The following is a 17,314-nucleotide window of genomic DNA, read 5'->3' as shown; positions in this document are numbered from 1 at the left end:
TCTTCATATTTATTTAATAAATAACTATTTTGGGAACCTTTTGTTTCATTACCATCTTTATATTAAATAAAATATTTATAAAGATAAAAATATGAATTTTAAATGTCTATGACTTCCAACAAGGGAGCAAGAGGAATTTTCCCCTTCTTGTTCTGGGCTAAAGCTACCATGATGTCGTGTGGTCTGGACTCACTTTGAAAAGAAACTCACCAATTCCTTAACCTTGAGGACATCAAAGAGCTTGCTGTTCTCTTTTATTGCATTCAAATAACATTTTAATCTGAATATCCACTGTGAGTGCAAGAAGAGACAGTGTGTGTCTGGAAATGACCTATGGGCAAGGTCTGGGTAAGGAGCAAGGGAAGGACAGACCCTGCCCGGCTGTGTTAGCTCACTCCCAGACATGGACCAACAACTGTCTCTGTCTCTGCAGTTCTTAGCCTCTTGGGTTTGGGGCAGATCAAATGGTATAAAAAGCTGCAGTAATAACTCAGTTGGAATTTTTTTTTGGTGGGGAGCGGGGGCTGAAGTGATAGCACAGCAGGTAGGGCATTTGCCTTCATGCGACCAACCTGGCCAACCCGAGTTCGATTCCTCAAGAGCCCAGCAAGCTACTGAGAGTATTCCACCCACACAGCAAAGCCTGGCAAGCTCCCCGTGACATACTCGATATGCCAATCACAGTAACAAGTCTCACAATGTTACTGGGCCCACCCGAGCAAATCGATGAACAACTGGAGAACAGTGCTACAGTGCAAACTAAAAACTAGTGAGAGCCTGGCAAGCTCCCGTGGCGTATTCAGTATGCCAAAAACAGTAACAATAATGGGTCTTATTCCCCTGACACTGAAAAAGCCTCCAATATGGCAGCGTTGGGAAGGATAAGTAAAGAGAGGCTGCTAAAATCTCAGGGCTGGGACAAATGGAGGTGTTATTGATGCCTGCTAGAGTAATTTGATGAATAACGGGATGACAGTGATACAGTGATGTTTTAATTTAATAAGTGAACATAATTGATAACCTATTTTATATTTTTTCAATTGCCCTAATACATGATTACTCTTTTATAGGTAAGCATCTTGGACTTCAGTTCTATCTAATTCCTACCATGTTGGCGTTTAATAATACTATTTTGAGTAGACCAACCTTCTCATTCATTGGCATTCCTGGTCTAGAAACTGCACATATGTGGATCTCAATTCCCTTCTTTCTCCTGTACCTTGCAGCTCTTATGGGTAATGCTCTTCTGCTTATATTAGTTAGAGCAGAACAGAATCTTCATGAACCTCAGTTTTATTTTTTGTCTATACTTGCCATAACTGACCTTGGTCTTTCATTGTCCACAATGCCAAGTGTCTTAGCTATCTTCTGGTTTGATGTACGCCATGTAGGTTTGGATGCCTGTCTAACCCAAATGTTCTTCATACATACTCTATCCTCTGTAGAATCAGGTGTCTTGGTAGCCATGGCTTTTGACCGCTTGGTAGCTATCTGTGCTCCACTTAACTACAACAGGATCCTGACCCATTACACAGTTGTTTGCCTCAGTGCAGCAGCCCTGCTACGAGGTGCTACTTTACTGGCCCCTCTTCCATTTTTTCTCAGGACCTTTCCTTTCTGTGGGGCCAATATTCTCTCACATTCTTACTGCTACTACCCCGATATGCTGAACCTGGCCTGTGGAGATGTCACTTTCAGCAGTGCCTATGGGTTAGCTTTTGTACTTTGCACATTTGCAGTGGATGCAGTCTTCATTCTAGCTTCATACATGAAAATCTTAGGCACTGTTATGAAGTTGGAGATTCAAGACAGAAATTGGAGACCACTGCATACTTGTGCATGTCACCTATGTACAGTGCTTGTGTTTTACTTGCCTCTCATCAGCTTAGCAGTCCTGCATCGTTATACTCAAGACACCTCCCCAATTCTGTATACAAGCATGAGTAATGCCTACCTCCTCATGACACCATTGCTCAACCCTCTTGTCTACAGTCTCAAATCCCGACAGATTCAGTCTGCTCTGCGCAAGCGATTTTGGATACAGCGTGTTATCGCTGGAGAATGAAATGTGTTCAGTATCAGAAGGTGCAACTGATTTTAGAAATTGATTCAGACTCTACTACATGCCTAGTAGCATGCTAGTCACCATAAGTTCAAAATTAAATGTATACTTAGCAGATCTTCACAGGAAGAAGAAAAAGAAAGTCAGAATGCTTAGGTAAATAATCATAACTTTAAGCATGAATGATGGTTGTTCAGTAGTGTGAAGGGGAAATGGCAATAGGAACCCAAACTCATTGTGTTTGGGATATGTATCGTACGGATTTGCCCTAGATGCAAAATTCAAGAGCTTAATTCTGAACTGTAAAAGAGCAATGAGGATATGATCATATAAGTAAGACAAGGTGTTACCTGGTTCTTCATATCCCATGGTCTTTAAGTAGAGGCATTAAATTCCAAACTTGATGATAAATTTATGACTACATTTTTAATATGCCTGACAATTTTTATAATTTCATAATAATTAATATTTGAACATTCTGAATATGGAGAAAAGATAAAAAAGCTGTGATCCCTGGTTCAATTCCTTAGTACATGTAGGAATAAATCCTGAGTACAGAGCCAAGAGTAAGCTCTGAGCACTGCCAGGTGTGGCCTAAACCCCACCCACCTCTACCTGCTTAACAAAAAAAAAGTCAGAATTTCAGAATAAAAAGAATATGTAAATATTTAAGAAATGGTTTAATTTAAATTTAAATTTAAGAAAGGGCTGGAGCAATAGCACAGTGGTAGGGCGTTTGCCATGCACGCAGCCAACATGGCCGACCCGAGTACGATTCCTCTGCCCCTCTCAGAGAGCCCGGCAAGCTATCGAGAGTATCTCGCCCGCACGGCAGAGCCTGGCAAGCTCCCCGTGACGTATTCGATATGCCAAACACAGTAACAACAAAGAAATGGTTATTCTCTGGTTATTTTCACCCATCTGTTACTTCATTAAAAATACATATTTTTAGTTTTTCTTCATTTATAGTTCACGCTGAGAGCAAATATACAATTATACTGACTATCTAAACAAAGTTATGTATCTTTCTTTAGCTACAAAATAATTTCCAATTTATAAATCAGAATATATTTTGCTTGTCTTAGATAGTTAACAGGCAGCATAGAAGATATAGTCATATGACATATTCTAAAAATATGCTATAATGCAATAATTGAGCTCATGGCATGATTTATACTGTTATATGAATTCAGAAAAGAAAGCCAGTAAGGACTCAGGTTTAGAAGAAACTTCTGCTCTGAAAACTGAAATGACCATTAGAAAAGAGGCCACAGGAACACAAAACCTATCTCAATTCAAAATTCATTAAGTTATTATATTTTAATTTAAAGGGAGTTGGGCCACACCTAGCAGAGCTTAAGGCTTAAGTCTTGCTCTTATGTTCAGGAAATCACTCCTGACATGGTTTGGGAAGACAGGGAACAAACCAGATCAGAGCCAGGTCAACTGCATGCAAGAGAGCAACTAATTGCTGTGTTATCCCTTTGGCCCAATCAGTAATTTGTTTTTAAGAGTCTCTTACCTGTAACCTTTTCTTAATTATTAGTAAAAAATAAAAAGTAAAGTAAAGGCCCTCCCGTTGTTCATCGATTTGCTCGAGCGGGCCCAGTAACGTCTCCATTGGAGATTTTGTTGTTACTGTGTTTGGCATATCGAATACATCACGGGGAGCTTGCCAGGCTCTGCCGTGCGGGCGAGATACTCTTGGTAGCTTGCCAGGCTCTCCGAGAGGGGCAGAGGAATCGAACTCGGGTCGGCCATGTTGGCTGCATGCAAGGCAAGCACCCTACCGCTGTGCTATCGCTGGATGTGAGGGCGATCTGGCTGCGACATCTGTCACCCCATTGATCGCCAGGGTTGATTCGGCTGATCAGGCTGACTAGGCGGTGTCCCCTTCCTCCCGCACCGCTCCATGTGCGTCCCTCCCGAAGCTGCGCGCTCGGTCAAAGAGGACGGCCTTCCCTGAATAGAGATGGACCGGTCTTAGGTCGAGGGTATACAAGTAGCTGCGCTCCCCTGCTAGAACCTCCAAACAATTATTAGTATAAACAGAATTTTTAAAAATATGGCAAATTTATGCTTTCAAATAAATTAAAATTTGAATTGTCAACATGTTTATCTATCTTTCAAGGGCAAGTTTAATTATTTATAAACAGATAAATGCTTCCTAATGCTGAATTCCCTAAACATGAATATATAGAACTGGGGGTGATTTCTCAGTAGCTGTTCAGGTTTTTTGAAAACAGAAGACAATTTTCTTAAGGAATTCCTCACGTTTCTGTAATTTGGTTGAAGTGAACAATTCAAATCTGTGTAAAATAATAAAAAAAATTCATAATGCTAATAAATATTTTTTTAATCCTTAAAGAGATTACAAACTGAATAAAAGAAATTTATCATTCTTCAGGTTTCATGGTAGAATTAAAGTAAAAGATTCTCCTTTTTATTTGGAATGCTAGATGGATATCAAACTGTGGCATTTGTATTGATGCAATACTTGCTGCCATTGAAAAATATTTAATATAAATGTAAATAGAAACAGATATGGGAGATTTCCTCAACAACAAAGAAAAAAGACAGAGACATAGCAATAATTAAATCTTTAACCTCTTTGTTTTTAATCCTTCTATTTAATTCATGAACTACTATTTGGACTTACAATTCCTTAGATGTCAAATAATAAGACAGTATAATGAAATGTTCTACTGTAATCTGGATAGGGTCATTTAGTTAATTTTGCCTTTATGGGAAACATATTCTTTTCTCATTCACTAAGTAGTATTTCTTAAATGATAATATTTTATGTGATTTATCTATCTCCTGTAATGTGGTACATAGTGAATTCAAGACTAGTTGAGTAAGCGTGAAATAAGAAAGAAAACTGCAAGGAACAAAGAACAAATGTTGAAATATAAGCACTATGCATCATTATTAAAAAGTAATAAATCCATTGTATAATTGAAACCCAAGCACAAAAATTTGTAAGTCTGCAACTGTACTGATGTCTTACTAATAAAAAATTTTTTAAAAAGTGATAAATCATGAATTATTGAATACACAACTGAATAAAGTGATTATGTAATAATATCTGTGTTCTGAGGTTGTTAATTTGATTGTATCATTAGGATATAAAATAATATATTCATCTATTATCTTCTTTAAAATATTGAGCAGATAATATGGTATGTGATACACACAAATATGAATTATGTAAGTCTAGTCTGAACTTCTTACACATTTTTAATTAAATTAATTTTATGAAAAATAGATAAATGAACAGTAGATACTTCAAAAACTATGTTATTCTCTAGTTTTCTTTGAAATCTTCATTTGAGTTTAGAAGTTTTATTCTTTTGTATTTATTTTTAAACCATTGTATTTATTAAAAAACCACTTGGACTTTGTGTGCTAGATATTTTCCACTTTTAACATAATGGTTAATATTTATTGAAAATTTATTATATGCAAGATTTTATAATATGTACTTAAAATAAATGATCATATTTCTTATATGATATCCTTAGAAAGCATATGCCATTATTTACTTCTTTTCACTAATGGGAACATTAAGACTCAGAGTTAAATTCAATTTAATGCAATCTGAAGAACTGTTATATTTTTCTTTAATTTCTTACTGATTTATTTTTGTTAATAGGGCTAGATTCATATGTTTCAGAAAAAAGGACTCACAAAACATTTATTAAAAATTATGAAAATATCCTTTTCTCTCATTTTAAGTATTTTTCTCTTTAATGTGTCAAAAACCCCAAAGGTAATACATATAATAATATACATTGTATACTTTTAATGTTTAAACCATGCAGCTAGATTTTTAAATGGAAAATATTTACAGGACTACTTGGATTGAAAAAGAATTTATATAAAAATGATGTGAATGTTATAGATGGGAGGATTTATAAATATCTTTCTTGGTCTTATATTTAAAGTCAGGGGTTAGGAGAAATAGTACAGTGAATGAGGTGCTTGCCTTTCACATGGCTGATCCAAGCTTGGTATCCTACACTCCATTTACTTCCTTGAGCCTTACCAGGATGATCACTGAGAGTAGAGTCTGGAGTAAACTCTGAACACAATTGGGTATGGCCCAATAACATGACAAACAGAAAAATAAAGCTAAAAGGACCCTTATATTTCCTGAAAGATTGCAGTGTTATAAAGAGATGAGCCAAAATAAACACTTCAGCATAGGAAAATAATATCTTCCTTTCCTTCATTCTCCCCCCCCCCCCCCCAATATCCTTAATCAGCTCCTGAGAGAATTTTTCTCTATGCTAGCATGCTATCTTAAATGCAACAGTCTACATAGTGAATTTCTTATTTGTTTTGTTTTCACACTATAAACTAAAGGATTGAGGACAGGTGTGAGGAAAAGGAAAATATTGGACATTGTGACATGAGGAAGAGGAGAGTGATACTTGCCTATTCTGTGGATCAGGGCTAAGGCAATAAGTGGGACATAGAAGATGAGGACAGTGATAATGTGGGAAACACATGTATTGAGTGCTTTTAGCCGTCCCTCTCTGGAAGCAATGCCGATAACTGTCTTCAAGATTAGAGCATAGGAAAGAACAATGAAGATGGAGTCAACACCAAAGGAACAGAGAACCAGGGTGAGACCATATATGATGTTCACACGAATGGACCCACAAGCTAACTTCATGACATCAGGGTGGAAACAGAATGAATGAGACAGGATGATGTTCTTACAGAAGGGAAGTCTCTTGAGCAAGATGGGTAAAGGGGCCATCAATGCCACTCCTCGAAACATAGCGGCCAATCCCATCTGAGTAATGCGGGAGCCAGTTAGGACCATGGTGTAGCGCAGAGGGTTACGTATGGCCACAAAGCGGTCAAAAGCCATAGCCAGCAGGATTGCTGACTCCATGGAAGAGAAGGTATGAATGAAGAACATCTGGGCCAGGCAACCATGGAACTCAATCTCTCTGTGGTTGAAAAGAAAGACATTTAGAACAGTGGGTAAAGTTGATACTGACATGCCAGTGTCAGTGGCTGCCAACATGGACAGGAATACATACTGAGGCTCATGAAGACTGGGATTTTTATGTATTATATGAATGATGGTACAGTTCCCCATAATGGCAATCATATACATGATTATCAATGGAATTGACATCCATATATGAGACTTTTCCAGTCCTGGAATTCCTGAAAGAAGGAAGAAGGGTGGCTGGTAGAAAGTGCCGTTGAACATCAACATGATGAATAAGCCTAAAGAAAAAGGAAGTTTGAGACAGTGAAGTTTAAAAATCAATTTAAGTTTATCTTATTGAAGACATAGTCTAGAAATAGGAGAGATTATCTGTTGTATACAGAGAATATTGACTAGGATTGAACTCAGTTTAATTTAAAAATTCTATCAATACACACATATATAAATACGTATATATATATACTTAAATTTAGGTAACATTACTATTAACAAAGTACATTTTAGAATACAGCTTCATATTGCATCAGATTTTAATATATATGATAATACACAATTCTTGTCACTGAAATTATAATTACCATCTACTCTCATTCAAGAAACTAATTCAACTTATTCCTCTAATCCTCTTTCTCATTATATAGGCACTGTCCTCCCGTTGTTCATCAATTTGCTCGAGCAGGCACAAGTAACATCTCACAACAAATTGTGAGACTTGTTATTGTTTTTGGCTTATTGAATACATCACGGGTAGCAATTTTATGTAATTAGTAACTTCTTTCATATGGTCAGTTTGGGTGATTCAATGGTTAAATACCATACAAGAGAATCTATAGCAAAAATATCTAAATAGAAAAATCTAAGAGATCAAATAAGCAATCACAGAATAATATGACTATCATATCAATATAAAGTATACAATAAGAAGCTAGAGAGTTTACAAAGGTAATACTAACACATTTAAATCATTCATAATTAAGAAAGTTCACTGTAAATGAATGGTGGATTATGAATATTCATAGGTTCTTTTTCTTCTCTTGGTATTAGAATAACTAAAAATGAGGCAGAAGCAAAGAAAGGTAATAGATGCTGGGACCAATTCTTACACTTTCCCTACAAAGTACATTGTAATAAGTGCACATGGCTATAACAATGTGTGAAAAGACTCTAATAAAATTGCTGACATCAATAAATTTTTTGTATGTCCTGTGTTGACATCAGGTAGTACAAGTAGTAACATAAAAATTAAAAACCAAACTTTTCAATTTTTATCTATAAATAGTACTATATTTTGTCACAAATTCTGTCTTTGAAATTCTTAACACACACTACAACTGACCTACTATCTACACTTGCCATAGTTAATGAATGCTACCTTTTACTTATAGGCTTCTTTTAGCCCTCAAAAAATATTTTGACTCACATTATGAACATATATCTTTTTGCACATATATCTTAAAAATTATGCATAATTTATTCACTGTCTAGGCTTATCTAATGTTTTATTTACTCTATTTATTTTCTTACTCTAATCTCAATTCAAATAATACAATCAAATACTACTTTGGGGAACACAGATTTTATTAAAATGTGATTTCCACATGCATATGAACCAGTGTTTGCTTGATATAATAAATAAGCAAGTATGCTAGTATAATTAAATGATTGTTATTTGAAATAAACCTACAAATAAAATGAAGACTATCAAATGCTTTGTAATTATGTAAGGCAGACCATAATTAATGAACGACACATATTGGTTATGGTCTGCACTACATAATTATATAACAATGGAGACCTCACAAAGCTTTGCTACATGAGGTTTATATGACCTTTATGTTACAGTCATAAACATAAACATGAGTATGCTTTCACAGAATACCTGGGGAAAATATGTCAGTATAAAACCAGTTGTTTTTTTCATTAAAGTTCTGTGTCGAATTACCTAAGCACAAATCAATATCCCTAAATGATTGCTATCACTGCTGTTTTTTTCTTTTTGGGTCACACCCGGCAATGCACAGGGGTTACTCCTGGCTCATGCACTCAGGAATTACTCCTGGCGGTGCTCAGGGGAACATATGGGATGCTGGAAATCGAACCCAGTTGACCCTATGCAAGGCAAATGCCCTACCCGTTGTGCTATCACTCCAGTCCCAACTAGCTCTTTTTATCTTCCAAATAAGCACTTGTCTCAATAATTTATGAAGATAATCAGAACAGAGGACAGTATAATTTTAGGAAGGAAGTGATAGAATTAAGTATGTGACAAAATATATGTTGGAGCCAGAGAGATAGCATAAGATTATGGTGCTTTACAGTGTTTGCCTTGCACTTGGCTGACCGTGTTTTTATCCTCAGCTCCACACCACTGCATATTGTTTCCCAAAGATCACCAGGAGCGACTCCTGAGCACAGAACCAGTCAGAAACTCTGAGTACTATCAGATGCTTGCTTCAAAAATTGTTGGTGATTGTTGTAAACCATATATCCCAAATAGAGATATATTAAATTAATCATGCTGTGCATTTAAAAATATTAATTAGTAGAATGAACTATAGGAATAATAATACATTAAGCTAATTGGTAAAATTTATAAATAAGATTTTAAAAAAACTTGTAAAAGGATAGAGTATAATAATTGCTGTGACTCAGACCTTTCCTATAGCTACAACAAAAGACACATAAAGAGAAAAGTTTGAGATAGTTATCAAATATTAACTGAACATTTAATACATTATGGTAGGATATAAAATGACACAAATGACATGCACTTTATTGTCATTTTTGTAAAATTCCAGTCAGAGAATAATAATCATTTTTAAAAGAATCATTGATTAAACAATGAACCAGGTAAAATATTATATGATGTCTTTTGACAAAATACTTTTCATAAATTTTGACTTCACCTCTCAAAAGAGGAACACAGTCCATTATATAAAAACAAAATAAACACATACATAAGACCAACAAACATAAAGCAATACCAAGAATAAAAATTAAAACTAAAAAACAAGAGCACATTTTGTCTTAGAAGGGTAAGTTTCTAAGGTAACAAACTTTGATTTCATTCAGCACTAAATTTATTTTTCTGTTTACTACTATTCTCTTTCAATGGCATTCTTTAAAGTTATAAACCTCTATAAAAATTTGGAGAGCACAGTAAATAAGGACTTAAGGGGCCAGAGAATAATTTCAGATGAGGATGGAATGAGAGGTCATAATTAAATAATAAAATATGCAACTTTATCAGGAAAAATCAAGTATAATTCCTAATGATGAATTCAAAGGGCAAAGGTATTATTTATTTTCATAACTCATTTTGTGCTATTCTGGTTATTCATCTAGACCTAGATGAAGACAGATGGAAAATGTAGGTGAGGTGTGGGAGATAGAGAATTTTTCTGTATAGACAGTAAAAAGCATGTAGTATTTTCTTATAGTTTCATATGTGATATTTTGTTAGATTTTTATATATTATAATATGAAGAAATAAATACTACTATTGTGAACAATTTATATGACATTTAACAATCTAACATTTAAATAATTTAGTAAAATTATTTTTTTGTCTGTGGCGAGTGGGATTGAAGCTAAGGCCTCACACATGCAAGCCAAGAGCTCTACCACTAAATCACATTCCCATAAGAAATTAAGTACTGGAGAAAAAAAAAGTGTTAGAGAAATAGAAAACAAATAACAGGGTACCTGTGGAAACAGAGAAGAAAGAATGAAGTGTGTGTGTGTGTGTGTGTGTGTGTGTGTGTGTGTGTATCAGACAAAAGAGAATGAAAATTAGAGACAGACAGTCAGACAGACAGGCAAAGACAAGATGTCTTAAGAGCTGGTTGTTTTAAATCCAACCACTCAAAAAGTGTTTTAATTTCTAGTTTTAAGAACCTAAACCTTTCATGAAATTCCTCAGTAATAACTTACTGCTTTTAGGTCTTCATCTAGTAAGTTTAATAATCAGAAGAGTCCTCAGTGGCACTGGGGGCCATGGCACCTAGGAAAGACAATAATATATATGGGGCCCACACATAGTACCTGGGATGTTTATTCCCTCTCAAGGCAAAAAACCAATAAGGAATGTAACAGACTGTTCCATCTCTCACACTAATTGTAGGAACTGGTCAGGTGTTGTGATATCTTGGGAGATAACAGACTCTCTTGAGAGAATAAGGTCAGATAAAAACAGTCAAACAAAACTTTCCTGTATCTTCTTGTACAGTTATTTTAACAAAGCTACCACCGTGAACAGTCAATAGTCTCTATTATTAAAAATTAGTATCCTGAGTAAGGGTGTGTGTGTGTGTTTTGTGTTTGTGTGTTTGTGTGTGTGTGTGTGTGCTCATAGAAAATACTGTGTTAAGGATCCAGCAGATCTTGGCCTGATTAACCATCTTTCAAAAATGTAATGAAATGTATATAACCACTATCCTAGTGCTTATATTTAAAGTGAATAAACAATCTGAAATAAAATAGAAGTGTTCTTTAGTATACTTAACAGAATCTCAATAATATTATTTACCATAGAAGGTGATGTCCATGTATGTATCTTTTTATGTTTTTGGCCTACGTATTTTAAGATGAACACATAGAACATTTTTTCTATATAAAATAAAAGAACAAAGGCAATTATAAAAAATATATTCTCCATACAATTCACCTGTATTAATCTTAAAACTCTAGGTACCTTTTAAATTTACTGTTGATTATGAACAGTTGAATAAGTGACTCTTCTTTGCACAGTGTATCACCTTATGCATATTTAATTATTAACTGAGTTTATACACAACCTAGAAAATATAATATGCAGCATATGTCCACATTCAGTTTATGTGAAGTTTCCAGAAACTAGAAATATTAAACTACTATCCTTCGGGCTCAGTCTAGATTGATAGTCAGTCTAACTAGTTAACCGACTCTCTTTTTTTTTTTTCATAGCAATGTTTTCTATTAAATACCTGATTTCCAGGTCAAAAAAGAAATTCCCATGCAACACTCTCCTGAGATAAAGCACAATCTACCTGATTAAATTGTCTATGTAATCATTATAAGATTTACTAATGCTGGGGACCAGTCCTGTATGAAGAGGACTGAAGCAGGGGCGCTGCTTCAGGATTAAGAAAAGAGAGAGAAAAGAGACAGAAATAGAGACAAAAGCCTGAAATTCCAGGGGGCTAACAGTCTCTTGAACTGACACCTGGACCGTCCTCAGCTTACATTATTTATTGCTTAGAACCAGTGAACATCAGGCGAACAACAAACATTCTTTAGTTGGATTAGACTTACACATCTGAGGGTGTTGATTAAATATAAATATAAACATGGATTTGGTTAAATCAGTAACATTGATGGGTCTCATCCTCCTAATCCTGAAAGAGCATTGAAATGGTTCTTTTAAAATCTCAGGGCTAGGTAGAAGGAGACGTTACTGGTGCCTGCTCAAGACAATCGATGAACAACAGGATGATCCTGATCGTGATCTTGATAAACATGGATTTGGTTAAACATAAACTTGCGTGTTTATGTAAGGAAGGAACCATAAGCTTCCCTCAGGGGAAATTCTTCTAGGCAATAAGTCCCTGGGATGGAGCTCCAGGGCAGTATTCCATTTCCTGGCTCCAACATTCTGGATTCTGGTTCCCAACAACTGTTATTACTCTATTCAAATGTGTCCTTCCTGGATTACCTATTTCATTTTAACTAATCAACTACAAAAGTAAAAGTAAAAGTAAAGGCCCTCCCGTTGATCGTCGATTTGCTCGAGCGGGCCCAGTAACGTCTCCATTGGAGACTTTGTTGTTACTGTGTCTGGCATATCGAATACTCTCGGTAGCTTGCCGGGCTCTCCGAGAGGGGCGGAGGAATCGAACTCGGGTCGGCCATGTTGGCCGTGTGTAAGGCAAACGCCCTACCCGCTGTGCTATCGCTCCAGCCAACAAAAAAATCTTTTGCTTAAGATTTATGTTAAAATTTGAAGTTAAATATTACTAGTGCAGCCCACCCCCCAAAACTTTAGTGTCACCTGGAGGTTAAATATATGTATTCAAATATGTAGAATCACCTACTTTGTAAAAAAAAATGCTGTCTTGTCATAATTAGGTTGGAAAGAAGGGCAGGAATAAAAGAGAAAAAATGTACACATTATGTTACTAATTTGCCTTTAGCGTACTGAAAATTTTAAACAATTTTATTATTTAAACTTAAATAAATTAAATATTAAAATATTGTATTAAGATCTTCTATGCAACACTAAATAAGACCAAGACAATAGTCAAATACTACCATTGTCTTGTCAGACAAGAAGAAACTATCCCAATTTTAACAAAACTATACCTTGGGGCCAGAGAAACAGTATAGAAGGTAAGTATGACATTTGCCTTGCACACATCTGCTGGGGTCACCCTGAGCATAATTGTCTATGACTCAACATTCCCTTCCACAAAGTATCCTTGTAATAACATAACAATGAGAATATATTCAACGGAAGAAAACAGAAATTAAAGGTAAAAAGACTCAAGGTCTTTTTTTCACAAAGTCTATACTTGCCTACTTGAGTAAATGTACCCTTCCCTTGAGTATCTTGTGTATGGAAGTCCTTATCTGTTTGGTTTTTAGGCTATAAACCAATGGATTGAGGACAGGAGTCAAGAAGAGGAAAAGATTAGCCATAGTGACATGAAGAAGAGGAGTTTTAAATTTACCAAACCTATGAATTAGAGCTAGTATAATGAGTGGTACATAAAAGATGAAGACAGTGAAAATATGGGAAACACAAGTATTAAGTGCCTTGAGCCGTCCATCTTCTGAGGCAATACCCAGTACTGTTTTCAAAATAAGGATGTATGAGATGACGATGAACACAGAATCAACTCCAAACGAGGAAATAACAAGGCACAATCCATAGATGATGTTGACTTTTACAGGGCCACAGGCCAGCTTCATAACATCAGGGTGGTAGCAGTAGCAATGAGAGAGAATGATACCCTTGCAGAAGGACAGTCTCTTCAGTAAAATTGACAAAGGTGCCATCAACATCACACCTCTAACTACGGCTGCAATCCCCATCCCAATAATTCGAGAATGGGTTAAAACAACAGTGTAGTGTAGTGGATTGCGAATAGCCACAAATCTGTCAAAAGCCATGGCCAATAGAATGGCTGACTCCATGGAGGAAAAGGTGTGGATGAAGAACATCTGTGTTAGGCAGCAGTGGAACTCAATCTCTCTTTGATTCAGGAGGAAGACATTAAGTACTGTAGGTATAGTTGATAATGAGAGACCCACATCTGTGGCTGCCAGCATTGACAGAAAGATATACTGAGGCTCATGAAGGCTCGGGGTGTTTTTGATAACAAAGAGGATGGTAGTGTTCCCTAGGAGGGCAATGAGATACATAATACATAGTGGGATAGAGATCCAAACTTGCAGAGCCTCGAATCCAGGAATTCCGGTAAGAAGAAGAGTGGGTGGTTGAAACCAGCTACTGTTTAAAACATCCATGTGGACACGTGGGATCCAGTGCAGATCAACTTTCAAAGACTCCTATTGGGAAAAAAAAAATTACTTCTTTTTCCAGTTTAAGCAATACACCTTAGTATTTTACATTTTTTTTTTTTACTTTTAAAAGAAGCTAGCACAATTTTTATTGTACTCTAACCCAACCTAATGTGCAAATTTTATGGGAATTAAAATTTGTACCTAAATGATAACATCTAAATTACAGTATATATGTGCTGAAAATGTATACAAACTCAAGTTTTTACAAGTTTGAGACTCAAGGAGAATAAAAAGCATTATCCAAAATAAAAATTGCCTGAATATACAAAGTAGAAATATCGGACAGATATTTTGATTTTTGATTCACTCAAAATTATTGACCCCACAAGCCTTCTGAACCTTGTGTTGTCAAGGGTAAGAAGAGGGTTAGGAAACATTGAAGAAAAATCAATGACATATATTTATTTATTAGTATATATTTGACTCAAAATGTTTTTAGCATCCTCCCCACATTTCATTCTGACTCAACTGATACATAAATGAAATCAAATTAATGAATATAATAATTATTTGATGACCGGAATATGTATAGCTTTAAGTGGTATTTTGCAATCTTCGTTGCTCCTGTAATCAGAAGATTTTTCATGTATTCATGCTTAATTTATTTTCTTTTGGCAGTAGAGTTGCTGCTGAAGTGGTAGAGTCCTTGCCTTGCATTTGTGCGACACTGAGTTTGATTCTTACAGTTTTGAAGGTCAAAATCATAATATGAATCTTGCAGGCTCAGCTCAGTCTTGCTAACAAGTTTGTCTTACTTCTGGAGGCTCTAGGAGAACAGCTGTTTTTTTTTTTTTATGCCTTTTCCAACTTCATTTTAGCTTTGTTTTGTTTGGGGGCCACACCCAGCTGTGCTCAGAACTTACACCTGATTTGGATCAGATGATGTTTGCAGGAACTGTATGGGGTGTTGGCAATTGAACCCAGCTATTTGTTTTATGTGCAAGGCAAGAGTACTACTCACTGTGCTATATCTCAAGTCTTTTCCAGCTTCTTTTTGTTTGTTTTGTCCCTTCCAAAACAAATCCAGGGTGTACACCTGGCAGTGCTCTGAGCTTACTTCTGGCTCTGCACTCAGAGACCTCTCCTGATAAACTCAAGGGACCATAGGGAATGCTGGGAGTTGAACCTGAGTCAGACATGTATAAGATATGTGCTATACTATCTTGTTAGTCCTGCTTTTCCAGATTTTTTTTGTTTTAATTTAAAAACATTATTAAAGCATTATTACAAAATTGGGCTAGAGTGATAGCACAGTGGTAGGGCATTTGCCTTGCACGTGGCCGACCTGGCTCACCCAGGTTCGATTCCTCCTCCTCTCTCAGCCCGGCAAACTACCGGGGTATCTCACCCGCATGGCAAAGCCTGGCAAGCTACTCGTGACGTATTCGATATGCCAAACAGAGTAACAACAAGTCCCACAATGGAGACATTACTGTGCCCGCTCGAGCAAATCGATGAACAGGAATACGGTGCAGACAGTGCAGTAATACTTACAAAGTTAGTCATAGTTGGGTTGTAGCCCAAACTATGTTTCAACACCAATCTCACCATCAGTGTCTTCTCTCCACCTGGGTTCCCAGGTTTTCTCCCAGCCACTCCCTGACTTCAACCTCAACAGGCACAGTTTGAAAGTTTGGTCTTTGGAGTTTGGATCTTTTGTATTCAATGTTGTTGACTCTTGTTTAAATATTTAGCTACATGCCATTTCTTTACACCACTGATTAAAAAATTAATTTTTCAATTATTTCTATGCAAATTAATATATTCCTTTCAAGTTATTTTTTTCAACTGTGTGAAAAAATTATTAATCAAAATATGATTCATGCCCTCTCCATGTTCAAAGTCAGTAATAAATCATAATCCATGCATATATACTTTGTTCTAGGTCTTTTCCCCCTGCTTTCTTATAAAAACTCTTTTCCTACATTATATGTACCCATATAGTCCAAGATTTCTATCCCAAGATTCTTAAGTAAGTCACAGTTTTTAAATAATTTTCCCATTAAGGAGACATATTTAGTTCTTCAGATTTTAGGATGTTGATATATTTTGGTGGTCTTAATTTTTCCAGTTCACCGATTTCAAGTATTTTCTTTAAAGCATCAATACATAACTATTTAAAATACATTTTAAAAATTATACAGGTCAATGACTATTCTTTGACTTAAGGAAACATGGATTTGGGGGCTGGGTCTATAGCACAGCAGGTAGGGCGTTTGCCTTGCATCCTTGCATGTGGCTGACCTAGGTTCGATACCCAGCATCCTATATGGTCCCCAGAGCACTACCAGGAATAATTCCTGAGTGGAGAGCCAGGAGTAACCCCTGTGCATCACTGGGTGTGACCCAAAAAGCAAAAAAAAAAAAAAAAGAAAGAAAATATGGATTATTAGATTTTCTTTTTTTATTCAATTGCTTAATATAAAAAATTTCTTTCAGAAATATTTTTATTAATTTATTTATTTATATCTGTATTTACTTTTAGCCTTAGTAATCTTACAATACTAAAAATGAAGTTCTAGAATTTTCCCACATCAATATCATAATAAATATATCTACCTATATGTATATATGTATATATATATAAGTATATATATATGCAGGCATCTGGAAAGAGATTATTTTCAATCATTCTACCTGCAAAAGTAGAGAATATATTATTTTAACAATTCACAAAAATCCCAAGTCATTAAAAATACATCACGTGATAACATTTG

At 35.6% G+C, this 17,314-nt stretch overlaps 3 protein-coding genes across 3 annotated transcripts; 1 reads left to right on the top strand and 2 right to left on the bottom strand.

Moving 5' to 3' along the window:
• The first annotated feature begins 1,108 nt into the window (after positions 1–1,108).
• On the top strand, positions 1,109–2,065 carry LOC130025452 (olfactory receptor 51G1-like). The gene has a single exon (XM_056116392.1). The coding sequence runs from the start codon at positions 1,109–1,111 to the stop codon at positions 2,063–2,065; it is 957 nt and encodes a 318-aa protein (XP_055972367.1).
• A 4,297-nt stretch (positions 2,066–6,362) lies between these two features.
• LOC130025451 (olfactory receptor 51I2-like) lies at positions 6,363–7,301 on the bottom strand. Its single transcript, XM_056116391.1, has one exon. The coding sequence runs from the start codon at positions 7,299–7,301 to the stop codon at positions 6,363–6,365; it is 939 nt and encodes a 312-aa protein (XP_055972366.1).
• A 6,285-nt stretch (positions 7,302–13,586) lies between these two features.
• On the bottom strand, positions 13,587–14,540 carry LOC130025314 (olfactory receptor 51I1-like). Its single transcript, XM_056116273.1, has one exon. It carries the CDS (start codon positions 14,538–14,540, stop codon positions 13,587–13,589), a length of 954 nt encoding a protein of 317 aa, XP_055972248.1.
• Between the last annotated feature and the right edge of the window lie 2,774 nt (positions 14,541–17,314).

The sequence above is a fragment of the Sorex fumeus genome, unplaced genomic scaffold (assembly GCF_029834395.1).
Source record: "Sorex fumeus unplaced genomic scaffold, SorFum_2.1 ptg000030l, whole genome shotgun sequence".
NCBI classification, from domain to species: Eukaryota; Metazoa; Chordata; class Mammalia; order Eulipotyphla; family Soricidae; genus Sorex; species Sorex fumeus.
Note: the sequence above shows the minus strand (reverse complement) of the source record. Positions and strands in the feature narration are given on the sequence as shown.